At 41.9% G+C, this 16,868-nt stretch overlaps 1 protein-coding gene across 4 annotated transcripts in view; it reads right to left on the bottom strand.

The window, feature by feature from the left end:
• The window catches only part of PRKAR2B (protein kinase cAMP-dependent type II regulatory subunit beta), a 92,645-nt gene extending 77,172 nt beyond the window's left edge, over positions 1-15,473 (bottom strand). For 2 of the 4 annotated variants that reach the window (XM_072791554.1, XM_072791556.1), the window contains exons 1-2: positions 15,138-15,269; positions 14,253-14,343 (exon numbers count right to left, since the gene is read on the bottom strand). In XM_072791554.1, the coding sequence (XP_072647655.1) occupies positions 14,253-14,271 (19 nt within the window). In that variant the 5' untranslated portion in view covers positions 14,272-14,343; positions 15,138-15,269. Of the gene's footprint in view, positions 1-14,252; positions 14,344-15,137 lie in introns of all 4 variants that reach the window. The other 2 variants (XM_072791552.1, XM_072791553.1) reach the window with 2 other exon arrangements.
• Between the last annotated feature and the right edge of the window lie 1,395 nt (positions 15,474-16,868).

Genomic DNA, 16,868 nt, shown 5'->3' with positions numbered 1-16,868 from the left:
ATGGACTAAAATATTAAGTATGAAACTGAACTTAAAGTTTAGAAATTAAGGGCAGCCCCAGTGGCCCAGCGGTTTAGCGCTGCCTTCAGCCCGGGGCCTGATCCTGGAGACCTGGGATCGAGTCCCATGTTGGGTTCCCTGCATGGAGCCTGCTTCTCCCTCTTCCTGTGCCTCCGCCTCTCTCTCTCTGTGTCTCTCAGAAATAAATAAATAAAATCTTTTTAAAAATTTAGAAATTAAGAAACTTAAAATTAAGAAATTCTATTCAACCAAAACTACCATAAACAAAATGAAAAGACAACCCAAGACTGGAAGAAGATTTTTCAAATGTATGTTACCAACAAAGGATTGCTAACCAGAATATTTTAAAAAAGAAGAAGAAAGAAAAAGGAGGGAAGTAAAGAAAAAAGGAAAGAAATTCTCCTACAAATCCGTAAGAAAAACATACTCAGTTAGATAAGAAAAATGGCAGAGAACAACAACAACAAAAAATCTCCACAGAAGAGAAACTACAAACATGGTCAATGAACATAAAAAGATGCTCAGTGTTATTAGTAATCAGAAAAAAGCAAATTCAATTCACAATGAGATGTAACATCCACCCTACTGGCAAAGCTTGTTAAAATCTGAATGATAAATGTTAGCTTGAACATTCTGTGGAGAACCAGGAACTCTTAGACTCTGCTGAGAAAGTAAAGTGGTACCACAAACTTTACAGAGCAAAACAGCAGTATGAGGTGTAGTCAGCTATACACCCCTAACAACCAGTCTTTCCACACTTAGGTATATACCCTAGAGCAGCAGTTCTCAAACCTTTTGGTCTCAAAACCTCTGTCCACTCTTAAGTTATTTGCTTTTATGGGTTATAGCCATTGATATTTATTGTACTAGAAATTAAAATTGATAAATATTTCATCTAAAACTACCAATAACAAACAAAACAATTACATAGCTTTAGAAATAACATATTTTTATGGGAAATAGCTGTATTTTCCCAAGCAAGCAAATTTAGTAAAAAAGAATGACCTTGTTTTACATTTTTGCAAATCTAATATAATGGAAGACAATTAGGTTCTCAAATCTGTTTCTACTTTCAGATGTGTTACAATATCATACATCATGTACCCCCTGAAACACTTTACTATACAGGCTTATGACAGAATGAGAGGGGTAAAGAGGTAAAAAAAAAAAAATATATATATATATATATATATATATATTTTGTTATTGTTGCCGCTGTTGTTACAGTTTTCACCCCAAAAACTTCCTGAAAAGGTCTACGATTGGGAGGGGAAATGATCCTTCAAGGGGTCCACTTACCACACTTTGAAAACCACCTTTAAAACTCTAGCACAGGGGATCCCTGGATGGCTCAGCGGTTGGGCGTCTGCCTTTGGCCCAGGGTGTGGTCCTGGGGACCCGGGATCGAGTCCCACATCGGGCTCCCTGCATGGAGCTTGCTTCTCTCTCTGCCTATGTCTCTGCCTCTCTCTCTGTGTGTCTCTCATGAATAAATAAAATCTTTAAAAAAATAAAAAATAAAAAATAAAACTCTAGCACATTTGCGTCACATACACACACAGACACATACACGTACTATGTCTGCTATAGCACTGTAATTTGTTTCCAATAAACTGAAAAAACCCAAAGTATTTATCAAAGAATAGATAAAACTTCTATTTATACACAGGTATACTACATAACAGTCTAAAATAAATGAACTAAAGCTACATGAATTAATGCAACATCATCTCAAAAACAATCCTCAAAAATAAAGTGGAAAATTATAATTTACACAAATGAAACTTTTATAAGTGGCACAATTTATACAAACTCTGAAAATATGCCAAATAGAGGCACCTGTGTGGCTCAGTCAACTAAGCATCTGACTCCTGATTTTGGCTCAGGTCATGATCTCAGTCAGGGTCTTGATATGGAACCCTGTGTCAGGTTCCACACTGATCGTGGAGCCTGCTTGGGATTCTTTTTTTCTCTCTCCCTCTCTCTCTTCCCCTCTCCTGCCTCACATGTATGCAATCTCTCTCTCTCTCTTAAAAAAAAAAAAAAAAAAAAAAAGCAAACAGCACTATCTCTATGGATAAATGCTTATATAGTAACAATACAAAAACATGCACAGAAAAATATAAACAAATTTATCACAGTGGTAGTAATCTATGGAAAAGATAATTAAGAGAATGGGAGAAGAGAGGAACACACAAGGACTCCAGCAGCACATGTGCTATTTTCTTAAAAAGAAAAAAGCTCAAGTGTAAAATGTTAAGATTTGTTAAAGCTAGGAGAATACTTATGTGAGTGTTCCTTATTCCTTACTTAGTCTCTGTTCCTTTCTGTATGTTGAAAATATCTCACAATAAACAAAAGGAAAAAATGTTCTGCTCTACTTAGTTTTGGCAGATAAAAATCTCTCAAATATGCTCTGACACTATCAGCCCAACCAGATTGATTCACATTTTATTTTTTAAACTTCATTATCTTTGACATATAAAAACTGTATGTATTTAAGATGTACAACTTGATGTTTTGATATATGTATACTTCGTGAAAAGATCACCACAGTCAAGCTAAATAACTTCTCCATCATCTTTACATAGTTACCACTGTGTGTGTGTCAAGACTTAATTTAACATCTAAGGCAGCCCCAGTGGCCCAGTGGTTTAGCACAGCCTTCAGCCCTGGGCGTGATCCTGGAGACCCGGGATCGAGTCCCACATCGGGCTCCCTGTGTGGAGCCTGCTTCTCCCTCTGCCTGTGTCTCTGCCTCTCTCTCTCTCTCTCTCTCTCTGTGTCTCTCATGAATAAATAAATAAAATCTTTAAAAAAAAAAAAAAAGATTTAACATCTATACTCTTAGCAAATTTCAAGTCTATGACACAGCATCAGTAGCCATCATCAGGATGCTGTACAGTAGATCTCCAGAACTCATTCATCTTGTATTAACTGAAACTTTGTACCCTTTTGATGCCAAACGTACTCAAAATATTTTTCCTAAAATACCCTTTTTACAAATGAGTTTTTATTAGAATCCAAACATTGAAATGCCTTTTGGATTCTTTTTAAGAGATTACAAGGAAATTATTTTAAGACTTATCATGAATCAAAAGTCCTAATACTGCCTTGTCCATAAACTGTCATTAATGATAGTCAAATAAAAAAATCAAAGACCCGTGAACAGCTCCATGTAAAAACAAAGGTATCCAAAAGGACTTTTTTTTCCTTCTAAAAATATATCGAGATAGCAAAATGTGTAGTGCAGAAGGAGAGAGCTCCAGGTTTTTAGAATAAAACTGCATTTTACTTCATAATGTAAAACTTCCAGGAGGTAGAAACTTGTCCCACCATGAGCCTACTTTCATAAATATTATGACAAGAGGAAAAGGCAACAGGCTGTCAATTTAATATAACTATTTTTTCCAATCAATTTATATTTCAGGCACATACTCATTTTTTACTATAAGCATCTGCCTCATTTAAATAAAGTGGCTACTTTCAATACTCCTACCTACATTTTCCTAAAGATGTTTTAAAATGACTTGCGAAAACTTAAATGAAACCATAAACATGGGAGCTTCTGCACACACGAATTTATTTATTCTGCTAGTTAAATGCGGATTCCCAAAGGGGGGGGGGGATGGTGTGAAAACAGAGCAAAGCTTTATGCCATTGCTATTTAAAAAAAATTTTTTTTTAAATCGGACTATTTACCTTGCATTTCAAATGGAATTCAAGAAGGGCCGAGATTTAAAGGAGCATGGGCTTGTTAAGGTCTGAAACACTTAGCTAAATAATTCAAAGACTTTACTTTTATACTTTTCATTAATAATTTTTTTTTAAAAAAGTGCCATCACTATGCTGCCTTGAATGCAATCTCTAGATTCTCACATTTCCAAACTTCATTTCTAAAAAGTGCCATGTTCTCACTGATTCCTAAAGCTCGCCCACGCTCTCCACCAAGCCCACATACAATGCTGAGTAGATCGGGGATCCCCGGGTGGCTCAGCGGTTTAGCGCCACCTTCAGCTGGGGCGTGACCCTGGATCGAGTCCCACGTTGGGCTCCCTGCGCGGAGCCTGCTTCTCCCTCTGCCTCTGTCTCTCATGAATAAACAAATAAAATCTTAAAAAAAAAAAAAAAAAAAAAAAAACAATGCTGAGTAGATGACAAACCCCGTGAACTTCATTTAATTCGTACAACAACCCTCTCTGGTAGGGACTATTGTTATTCCCATTTCACAGAGTAGGAGGCTGAGACACAGATGGTAAAGTAACATGTTTAAGGTGCCAAAAGTTTGGCATCTCTATAAACGGCAGAGCCAGGAGTCAAATACAGAATCCGTGCCAAAGTCAGTCTTATTTTTTTTTCACTTTCCATTGTTTCTGATTTTTCACATCACTACTTTAAATTTTCAGCAACTAAACACAATCTATTTGTTTTCCATAAACTGAGGCTGACCAAGTTTCTCACATTAGTGGAGTTAAAAAAAAAAAAAAAAAGAATGAAATGGGAGTACAGGAAGGGAGTGAGGGGCAAAAGATCACATTTTCAGTTTAGGAGAAAATTATTTGGAGGTACCTGAAGACCATGTAAGTCAGATGGCTGGTAAGTAGGCCGACATGGCAATGTGGATCTCAGAGACCCGGGAGGTCTGTCTGGTGCTGGGGCAAAAGCCAAAGGGCAACTGAGCCTTGCGGGGTAGACAGGATTCGTGGTAGGAACATAGGCGGTAGGAATGATGATGAAACGCATAAAGGAAAAAAGGACAAAACACGTTCAGGACCACAGACAAATTTAGGATTTAGCATGGGGCTCCTGTAAAGCAGAAGCAGTGACATGGAGGTTTGGGTGGGTCAGAATGTGTCCTCAAGGGGCACCTGGGTGGCTCAGATGGGCAAGCAGCTGCCTTCCACTCAGCTCATGATCTCCAGGTCCTGGGATCAAGCCTCCCCCCATGTCAGGCTCCCTGCTCAGCAGGGAGTCTCCTTCTCCCTCTGCCTCTCCCCCTGCTTGTGCTCTCTCTGTCTCTCTCAAACGAATAAATAAAAAAATCTTTAAAAAAAAAAAAAAAAGAATGAGTCCTCGATTAGAAACATTCTATTAGAGGGGTGTCTGGGTGGCTCAGTCTGTTAAGCGGTCAACTCCTGATTTTGGCTCAGGTCATGATGTCAGGGTTGTGAGATAGAGCCCCACACCAGGCTCTCTGTTCAGCAGGGAGTCTGCTTGAGATTCCTTCCCTCTGCCTCTGCCCTGCCTGCCACTGCTCTTTCTCTTCCCCTCTCTCTAAAATAAAATAAAATAAATCTTAAAAAAAAAAAAGAAAAGAAAGAAACATTCTACTTGAAATCCTTACCAGCAAGACAGGCCTGTGTACCTGTGTCTTTGCATTTTGGAGAATGACCAAATATCAAGCCAATATATAATAGTCTCATTTTTATTTTTTATTTTTTTCTCATTTTTAATATAATGAAGTGTAAACAGCTGAAACTGAAAATAGACTAACACTTTTACATTTCATGAAAACATTTTCAAATGCATACTGTAAAGGATTATTAGGAGACTATTTTAAATGTTTACATGCTTTAGAAAATTTCAATCACTTTAGAAATATATATTTATGGACGTTTACAATTATTACACATCCAGTACTCAACTGAGGTTAATTTAAGATACGGTGGAGCATCTACTGTGGGCAGGAAAGCTTTGTAGGGAGAGAGCATAGACCTACATACTCCTGCCTGTCTGTGGTGAGGGCACCTCCCATCTGCAAAGCTTCCGCTAACATCCAACATATTCATCCTGCCAGACTGATAACATTAATGTCAACCAGAGAATCTCACAAATATTATTGGTAAGGTGAAATGTCAGTCAACCTCTGAAGAAAGAGGAGGATTTGTCAGAAAATTAAGGAAAGAGGACTGGGCACTAAGGAATCAAGAAAATAACTCACCCAAGAATATTTGTGAGGGATACATCAACTGACCACCTCATCCTGTGCCTCTAAAGGTGGTGTTTTATTTACTATTTAGTGGATATCTACGAAAGACTTGCCTTTCTTTCACGTCCTTTTAGAGTTAAAATTTACTTAATAGGTAATACAAGTATATCACATCTTTTTCAAAACTTATAAGAAAGGAAATCTTGAAAAGTCTCCCTCATGATCAACTATCATCTACAGAGCTGTCCCTCCTGAGATACTCTATGAAATTGCATTTCTTTAAATTGTCTAAACTTTGATTTTCTTTAATCTGATTGGCATTTCCATGATTTAGTGATTCTTAACACCTATAATAGGATAGGATTCTCTTTGTCACATCCCCAAAATTTGCACCATGGGCACAAGAAGGCTGGCCTTCAAGATGCAGACAAGAATACAGGTTTACAAGAAAAAGCCTGGATTTTACCTTATTTCCTTTTTATAAGATAGGATTTTCCTCTTTATTCTACCAAACTCCTGTTGAGTCAATTAACTTATCTAACGAATGTCTATTAAAACACACACACACACACACACACACACACGTGTGCGCGCACACCTACCCACCTGCAGTTCTTTTATAATGTAAGGAGCTTAAATCAGAAAGCAAAGTTGATCATAGCCACCTTACAAATTAATAGACTATCAGGTTGTGGTCTGCAAAATGGTTCATGCACCCCAAAGCAGAGCATCCGGCAATCTTTTGGCATGCAGGAAACAATTAGAACTTGTTTATTTACAATTACCTGTTACTTCTTCTCTTCAAACTTTATACTGTGGGGTGCTTTATCACATATGAAATAAGTTATTATACTGGTACATCACAACATTTATAAAGACATACTGGGAGTGCATACTCAAATTCCTTCTGCCGGTAAGGGTACATACTTCAAAAAGTTTTAGGAATTAAACAGCTCAGTATATCTATCAGGTGTTCATTTCTAAAATAAATACTTTACCAACTTTCTGAAGTACATCAAGTGCTAATTTGAGTGAAACTGAGAAAACAAATCATAAAAGCGACAGATCAGTACTCAGCTGGATTGTAAATTTTGAGAGGCAAAAGTAGAGAGCTTATTTTTTGATATGTGGTTCTTTTCAACCATGTTCCTGCTATAAAAGTTACTAAAGTGTACCACAATTAAGGAGATGGGATCTGAACTCAAGGTCAGGTTCTGATCCTGACTCCATCACTTACTTGGAGAAGGCTAAATGGCACGTGTATAAATGGCCCCGTTCAATATCTGGCACTTAAGCAGCCAAAAAATGTTACCAATTATTATTAAATACAAAGGGTAAAATTTAACAAACATTAGCTTTCTATAGTAACTGAAATGAAACAGCTGAGTCATGTTTTTAATTCAACTTCACCTTTTGGAAAGATGTTTTTTGGACCCATGTGAAATGTATTTAAACAAATGGAAGCTTTTTGCCTTCTTTTATATATATAAAAAAAAAATTCCCTCAATATCACTCCCATGAACTATTTTGTCTTGGAACAGCTAATGTAAATTAAACAATGTCAGGCCCTAGCCAAACGGATATGGGAATAACTGTATATAGTATATCTTCTTGGCTTCACTTTCATGTGGAACATGTGTTTATATTTTGACCTTTTGTCTTTTTTTTAAAATGCAGAAACATTTTTAAACAGCAGCAACTGGAATGATTTTTTTTTTAAGTTTCCAAACATATTAAGTTACACATGGCAGTGCCTATTGCTGAAACATTTATAAATGTTACACCAACTGTGTTTATAGTTCTGATTTTTTTTAGATTGTTTTGTTTTCATATAAGCCATGACCTAAAAAATTTAGCTCAAATTCTTTCCACAAAATAATTACATAATGGAACAGTCTGAGTCATTTTGAATTTCCGAAACACAAAACTCGCTCCCATAAAATAAAGATAGTGATCGGCATCATAATGAGGTTTTTATATGGGGTATTTTGACTATTTCACTCATACCTAAATGATACGGATAAAACCAGAAGGACCATAACAACAGAACCAAGAACTCAGTGATAATTCACCCAACTTAGAAAAATCACTGCACTGTTTTCTTTCCCATTGTCTGTCCTTAAGCAACTGACATAAAAATAAAGTCTGTAATAGATTTCACTGCAAGGAAAAAAAAATCAAAGAACAAAAATTTGGTAATTCTGAATTGTACACTAAGGTACTTTTCATTAGCCTAGTCTTTTAAACCTTATCTATCACCTTGACGGAAGACAAAGAATTTATACATAAGTTAACATAGAGAGCACACAAAATGTAAGTGATAGCCTTACGAACGAGAAGACCAAAATCAACTAAGTTGGGGCTAGGACCTTCTCTGGCTCTCAGCTGCCCCATCTGTTAAATGAAATAGATTATCTATACTATCTGGAAGACAGTATCTGACAAAGGATTGTTTCTTAAGCTCAGAGAGGATAAGCTTAAGAGAATAATAATTTTTTCTTTAAAAAAAAAAAAAGGAGTTGGCACTCACTCAATATTTCTGCAGGGAGTAAATGAGTGAGTGAACGAGTATTCGATCTTCAATTTTCATACATTCCTTCTCTTAAGGCCACCGCAGGTCCCAGCCCCTTCCAGTATCCTATGACCATAGACACTACTCAAATAGACCCTGGGGTCAGGCAATCTCCTTCACTGAATCCCAACCTCCACCATAGGCTTTCTCTAATTGCTACTACTCTCATTACTTGACTTTCTTAATGGGTCACAAATGAGCTTCTCATTGGGGAATTCAAAGGTCTCTTGTTGGTATTTAAACAGTTGAAAAAGAAACACATTTGCTTTTTTTTTTGAGGCAGTGAAGAACAAAATCTTGACAGCTGGAAATTTACTGGAACCCATGGAATGGGATTTGCAACAATAATAACCATTAAATATTTACTCCATCTCACCCAGACACAGCACATCACTGTACCTACAACCTCAAATGGAAAACTTACAACGGTCTTACACTCAATAATGGTTGAACAGTTTGATTTTTAAGACAGACAAATTCAAGTACCCTTCTCTTTTTGTTCAGGTTTTTTTCATTCTATGCTGTCTTCAGACAAATGATAAATTAGTCCAAGAATCTTTTACAAGTCCCAACTGATTTTACTTCCCTCTTCTTCCTCCCTCTCGCCCTCTTCCCCAAGCCTGAAGTTAACAGATGGGTAAGAATTTGAGAAAGGACATTATTTCAAGTCCTTTGACTTCCCAATTTCAATCCCTATGTTACTACTATTAAAATGAATAATGTTCTTCACTGTCCTACTTTGAAAATCACAATTACCATCTAAACTCAAAATATTTTTAAAATCTTCTCTATTATTGATTTATGCTCATAACTAAAATAATGGCTTCAGCAGTTTAGCCATTGTCATGAATGATGTAATTCCCATCTCAGGAGGATTCAAAACTACTATATAAATTAAAAACTTCTAAATCTCTAATAGCCAAAGACCATACAGTCTCGTTAATTATAAAATTCTGCAGCTCTTAGCTACTAATTATGAGCTGAAAGGATGTGGGTTTTATTACTGTGCAACATAACTTCACATTAAATCCTAAGTGGAAATGCCACGTAAGCTCATTTCCTACTTCATTTCTCTAAAAAGTGCAAACACTAGATTCATTTCCACAAAATAACAATGAAGTGGCTATTCTGCAAGAAGTTTACACTTCTGTTAAGATTTCATGTTAATGAGATCATTTGTCTTACACGGAAACAATGCTTGCTATGTGCACTGTCCTGAGGCCCTTATAAATATTAAACCATTTATCCCCTAACAACCTTAGGAGGTAAAGACTATTAGCATGATAATATGTCAATATGCCCAGCACAGTGCTTCATCCCTGAAGGAAAATGAATGTTGTCAGACTTTGGTGAACATTTTCAAACCAATTAAATGCACTGAAAAGGCTGATGAAGAGCTAACGACTGGCTGCTTTGCCTCATAATCATCTAGTAGCCAGAGAGAGCAGGTTCTTAAGTAAGAACACGGAGATAAAAGTGGGCCCTAATTGGGCAGCCCGGGTGGCTCAGTGGTTTAGGGCCACCTTCAGCCCAGGGCGTGATCCTGGAGACCTCAGGATCGAGTCCCACATCGGGCTCCCTGCATGGACCCTCCTTCTCCCTCTGCCTGTGTCAGTCTCTCTGTGTGTGTCTCTCATGAATAAGTAAATAAAATCGTTAAAAAAAAAAAAAAGTGGGCCTAATAAATCAGCCAAAGGAACAATTCAGTGAAGCAATAATTACTCTCTACAAGTTTCTCCTACCAGTTAGACCAAGAAGTCAACAGGTAAAAGTGTTTTGTACTACCAATTGGAGCCCAGTGAAGAATATTTTCACAGCAGATTATCAGGGAGCCAATATATCTACTGCCCTGATTCCTTTTGCCAGTTCATTTTAGGAAGACCACGTAAACCACTTCACACAAGTGAACTTCTGGGCTCTTATCCTTCAAGTTACAACAAAGTTTAGTGCTTCTGATTCTGTGTCAGAGATACAGAGATAAGGAATACTTGCTCATAATCCTCTAAGAAAACCTCTTAGATGTGTGAATATTCTTTCAAACGCTCCTTCAACCATTTCTTCTCATGAAATAAATTTGTTCTCTTAATCTCCCCCTGCCACCACCAGGAGCTCCAACTTTCTAGTATTTTGTGTGATCTTAAGGATCTCTTATAAATTCACCCATATTCCCTTTAAATTGTTTTTAAAAAAAATCATAGGTACATACAATTCTCCAACAAAGATTTGGCAGAGGTCAGAATTAAAAGGATTAAACCATAGTTTCTACATGGTGAATTTCTATTTATATATCTTGACATGCTTGTTTATAAGATATTCTAAATGTCTGGCATGTGTACACACTTTGAACTCTAGATTTTTCTTCCACAATATGGAAAATTAGTTCCTGTGTATTTTATATACAGTAGTTTATTTTTCTTCTAGTTTGATGTCTCTTCACATGTAATCTAATCTTTTTCTGACCATTTGTCAATTTAGAGGAGTATTTGGGAATTTTACTTACTTCATTTTATAATTTCAGCAATTTCACTGAAGAAATTATTGAGCAACACAAGCTCTCACAATGATGCCTGCACGAAACCATTAATTCCACTCCAAATCAGTACTGATCCAATTCTTTGGCCGGCTGTTAATTCTTCTAATACATTCTAAGCCTGGGGACACTAGCCTTTCAGAAGCAACATGTCATGCTTTATTTGCTACCTCTTGGATGGGGAAGACGGAGGCAGTCTCCACTACAGCTTCTCTGAGAACTTCCCTTTTAACCAGAATTTATAGCAAACTGAAAGGAATAGAAGTAATAAAATTTAAAAACAGGAGAGAAATGGGACAGCTACCAGCAGAGAAAGGGATTCTTTGGAAAAGCAGGAAGTAAAGACCACCTTCACCCATCTGACCATATGGCCTAGTGCTGTATCCATGGTCAAGCTACCAGACCCTGGCTCACTTATTTGATTCCACTACCATACTGAGGTCAAGGTTATATGCTTGATCCCTACATGAGTCAAATGAGCAACAGTCTCCTGGTCAAAAATTTGCCCAACTTCTCATAAATAGCATCACTTGTCTTAAAAGGATTCATGAGAGTGAGTACAAACCAATCCATGCAAATTCATCACCATTACTGGAAAAATAACCAGGACAACCTGATCTGTGTGAGTCAGTCCACTGAACAAACTTAATTTAGGATGAACTCTCTCGGGTCAGACAGATGGAAGTTAAGAAACACCAGACTCTGATACTTACTAGTCCTGTGTGTAACCCCAGACAAGTTCATTTTTCAGAGCCTTACAGAGAAAACACAGGGTCTCACGCAGATGTGATACAAAGGGGATGCTCAAGTGATGCTGGCCCAGCCCCTTCCAGAGATAAAACCTGGGAGTTGAGAGCAGAGGGATGGAGCCAGGCCCACCTGTGTTTCATTTCCGGTTTTGCAGCAGCCTAGCTGTTAAACACTGGACAAGTGACAGCTGGGATTATGAATTTGATTATGAAAGCATTTAGATAATGTCCAGCACATACCAAACGTCAATAAATGGTGGCCACTTTTTTAAAATGTTGATATGACAAAGACATTATCATCATCACTATCTGTTGATCAGTGTTTCTCACAGTGTGATCAGGGAACTATGGATATCAGAATGACCTGGGACGTCTCTATAAAAAAAAAAAAAAGGAAAGAAAGAGAGAAAGAGAAAAAAAAAAGAAAAGATCCCTTGTTCCACCCCAACCTATTCAAATAAGCTCACCAGGAGCAATGCCAGGTAATACTCATTTTTGAATCAAACTTCCCTGACATGCATACTAACATTTAAGAAATTAGTGACCCAGTTGGTCTTGTGCTGTAAATTAAGACTTGTGCAAGTAAATTAAGACTTGTCTTCTAATACTTATGCTTTACTATGCTAGGAGAATTGCCCAGGATCCGATGTTTTTTTGGCAATTTTTTGCACCAAAACATTAAATTGATAGGCTCACTTCTGTTTGTTTGTTTTCCAATGGCACTATTTGACTTTTTCCCCCAATTCCTGCCAGGGGCCAGCAAACTATGGCCTTAGTCTGTGGTCAATTTTGTACATCCCCAACACATCTCCAGAGGAAACATGTGTTTAAAATGTTTTTGTTTTTTTTTTAAAGAATATTCAATGGAGACCATACGGTGCTCACAGAGCCTAAAATATTTACTACTGTCTAGCTCTTTACAAAAACGTTTGTCAACCCCTGGTAGCCTATAATGTTTTTTTAAACTGAAGGTCTAAACTAAAACACAATTTACATACTTAAAAGATAGTAATAAGAGAATTAATTAAAATAGTTGATATTAAAAAAAATAGTTGATATTCTAGTAGATATTTTCTAAGTGCATCTACTAGAAGGAAGTGCCATTGCCAAAATTTCTGTTATACATATATGCATATATGTATATCATAATGTCGAATTGTATTTGGTTGTAGTCAAAGAGTTTTAAAGTCCTTGGGGATAAGGGTGAGAAAATGAATAGTGCAACTGGTTAACGAGTATTCATTAAAACTCACACAGAGTAATTTTTACAATAAAGGTGCCTTGGAGAACATAAAACCATATAAAATGATTGAGAAGTTAATGGCTTATTCAACACAAAATGGAAATAAGAGCTGTTTTGTGTACAAACTACATTGTTGTAAAAAGAAAATAGAATCGTCAATGCAAACTACTTCATAAGAATTGTACTACAAAGAGAATATTTTAGTTATACTAACAGTAAATCATACTAAACATATATAGGGTTTTGTTGGTTTTGTTTTTTTTTTTTTTTACCACCTCCCTTAGTTCCTAGTTTCCTCCACCCTAGAAAACAAACCTTTTTTTTTTCTTCCTATATGTGTGTGTAAAGCGCACGTACATATGTTCATGCATGTGTCAGGAGCAGAAAAGAGTATTAGATGCTTCTCTCCTTTCTATGTCATCCATTATTGTTGGCTTCTCCTTCCCCTCTATTTAAATATGCCGGCTTTTACCTTTTTCTTGTTTCTAGCAAGGAAAGCATCTGATTAAATTCTTGTGCAAAAAGAACTGAGACTATGATCATCTTATCCCTGGAAACAATAAAAAGCCCAAGATGAACATTTTTAAAGTAACAATTTTCCTTTTGATCTTCAAAGAATACTTATTATTAATTCAGGGTTTTGTGACTGTTTCGGATGAGCTAAAAATACATTAATTTCAAAACACGGTTTCGACAAATTTGCAAAGAAAGGAAACACCTTCCTAGGAACACACTCAAGGAAATGACACTTTAGAACATTTTCATTTTATGGAATACACTGCAGACACACAAACCGCAAGCAGTGTAAATAAATACAGACTGGTGCAATGCCGAAATGCATGTTTATCTTCCACCACAAAGAGAAAAACACTTGCACACCGTGGAATTTTAACTTGGGATGCCATAAAGAGGGGATTTAGGCATGTACTGTAGGCACAGGAGGCTGTAACCGTGTGTGTGTGTTAGGGAAAGAGGCTTGTAAGCAGAAGGGGTGGGACTTGCTAGGAGTAGCTATTTGAGAAAATTTCCTTTTTCTTTCTCATTCATTCTTTCTAGCTTGTGTCTGGCACAGTCCTTACAATTACTCACTGGCTTTTCATTCTGAAGACAACCAACAAGCTTTCAGAACTTCCTACCGGTGTTTTTCACATACTTTTATTTTTTAAGGCACCAAATCATTGAATACTTGTTTAAAATAAAAAGCAAACCATTAGCCCGTTTCCTCATTCCAAAGACCCCATGAGTCGCAGGCAATACAGGATCCTTTGTTGCGTGTCCAAAAAATAGCACAGCGCGGTCCTGGTAAATTGGGAAAATAAGAGAGGACTCTGTTTCCCAGAATGTCAAAGTTACCGTCATAAACTGTGTCCTGCCCCAGCGAGTCCCAGCTTCACGCTCCCAGTGAAGGTGCCGCTCCCGGCAGCAAGGCCAGCCGGACCCGGCGCCCCTCGCCTGCCCTCCGCGACGCTCCGTGCACCAGCCCAAGGTGCCTCCCCCACGCACGGGCTGTCGGTCGGTCCAGCGCCGTCTGTCCGACCGCAGGCAAAGTTGTGGGTCCGACGCCCCCCCCGCCCCCCCCCGCCGCGGCCGTGAGCCGCCTGCGCGCCCAGCCCCGGCACCTGCTCCGAGAGCCCGGACCCCTGCAGCGCCCCAGCTCCGGGGGAGGGCGCCACGCGGAGGGGGGAGCCCGGGATGGCCGCGGGGGGGCGAGGCGGGGGTGCGGGGGAGGAGGCGGGGGTGCGGGGGAGGAGGCGGGGGTGCAGGGGAGGAGGCGGGGGTGCAGGGGAGGACGCGGGAGAGGCGGGCTGCGGGGTCCAGGGGGTGGGGGGAGGCGGCTGCGGGGTCCAGAGGGTGGGGGGGAGCTGCGGGGTCGGAGGGGGCGGGGGGAGGGGGCGGGCTGCGGGGTCGGAGGGGGCCGGCGAGCTGCGGGCTGGGGAGGAGCTGCGGGGTCTGGGGAGGCGGGCTGCGGGCTGCCGGGTCCGGGAGGGGCGGAGGCGGGCTGCGGGGTCCAAGGCCGGGGGGAGGGGGCGGAGGCGCGCTGCGGGGTCCGGGGGGGAGAACCGGGCTGCGGGGACCGGGAGGGGGGTCCTCACCGTTGAACGCGCCGGCGTCCGCGGCCTCCTCCTCCTCCTCGGCGTCCTCGGAGTCGGTGCGCGCGGGCTCCTCGGCGAAGTTGACCCCCTTGCTGGGGGTGCCTCCCCCGGCGGCGGCGCCCGCGTCCCCCCAGGTCCTGGCCTCGTGGCCGAAGCGCGCGGCGCCCCTGCGCTCGTTCTCCTGCTGCAGGCGCGTGAAGTGCTGCAGCGCGAAGTCCAGCAGGTCCGCGGGCTGGTGCCGGAGCACCTCCACCGTGAAGCCCTGCAGCAGCTCCGTCAGCCCCGCGGGGATCTCGATGCTCATCCTGCCGGCCCCGCGGCGGCCGCCCGGGCGCCGCCCTCGCCGCCTCCCCGGACCGGCCTGCGGCCCCGCGGCCGCCGAGCGAGCGCGGACGGCGCTGGCGGCGCTACCGGCTGCGAGCGCGGCGCTCTGGGCCCCGGCGGCCCGGCTGGCCCGGCTGGCCCGGCGGCGGCGGCGGCGGCTCCGTGCGGCGGCGGCGGCTGAGCGAGCGCGGCCCCGGGAGGGCGGGCTGCACCTCCGGCTCCTCCCGCTCCCGCCGCGGCCCCGGCTCCCCGCGCCCCCGCCCCCCGCCCGGGCCGCCCCGCCCCCGCCGCGCCGCGCCAGCGGGAGGGGGCGTCGGAGCGCGCCCACGTGACCCGCGGGAACCATGGCAACCTGGCCGGCGTGCCCGCGCGCGGAGCGGGAGCCGCCGGGCGGGGGCGGGGCGGGGGCGGCGCTCGGCACGTGGGCGCCGCCCGGCCCCGCAGCGCCTCGCCGCGCACCTGCCCCGGCGGCTCCGGGCGGCGAAGGCGCGGACCAGCGGGAGAGCCCCCGCCCCGCCCCGCCCCGGGAGCCCCGCCGGCCCGAGCTAAGTGTCGGCGGCGCCTTTTGTTCGGAGCCACCCGAGCTGCGGCTCCGGTTCTGGACAAAGAAGTGAGACCCCGGCCTCGCCGCAGCCCCTGGGCTCCCCCTGGCTGCCCCTCCCGGCCTCCCGCCGCGCAGCCGGCTCAGCACGGGCGGCCCCGCCGAGGCCCGGGCGTCGGCCCCTCGAGGCGCCCACGAAGACAGACGCGCTGTGGGCGGGGGGCGGGGGGCCCTGCCGGCAGGACGGTGCAGCGCTTGGGGTGGAATGTCACCGTCAAGACAGATGGTCTTCGAGCAAGATATGCTTTGCACCACGAGGCTCTTATTTATTTTAGAGCTTCACCTTACACGCTGAGGGATTTGAATTCCATCTCCAAAACAGGTTTCTTAATATAAGGAGAACTAGAACCAGGGACATGGACTTTTAAAGTTGAAGCCCTTGGCTTTGAAATGAGGCTTATTCGGCAAATGTTCATAGTTTTGAATTAGAAAATTGCTTTTTACCAATTAAATGGGGGGGGGGGGTTCTTTCCAGATTTTATTCATTAGAAAGAGAATGGGAATGTAGAGGCAGAGGGAGAGGAAGAGGGGGACTCCCTGCTCAACAGGGAGCCAGACCCTGGGCTTGTTCCCGGGACCAGGGGATCATGACTTGACCCAAACGCAGACGCTTAACCCGCTGAGCCACCCAGGTGCCCCTAAGTAACTTTTTTTTTTTTTCAAAACAGGTACTTCATTTTCGATAATGACATCATATTGTAAATAAAATATTTGAAGAGCAAGCCCAGCTATTCTGATTAATCTTTCCACTCACAAAAAAAAAAAAAAAAAGAAAGAAAAAAAAAAGAACACACATGACTCAGAAA

Source organism: Canis lupus, chromosome 21 (assembly GCF_048164855.1).
Source record: "Canis lupus baileyi chromosome 21, mCanLup2.hap1, whole genome shotgun sequence".
Classification (NCBI taxonomy): Eukaryota; Metazoa; Chordata; class Mammalia; order Carnivora; family Canidae; genus Canis; species Canis lupus.
Note: the sequence above shows the minus strand (reverse complement) of the source record. Positions and strands in the feature narration are given on the sequence as shown.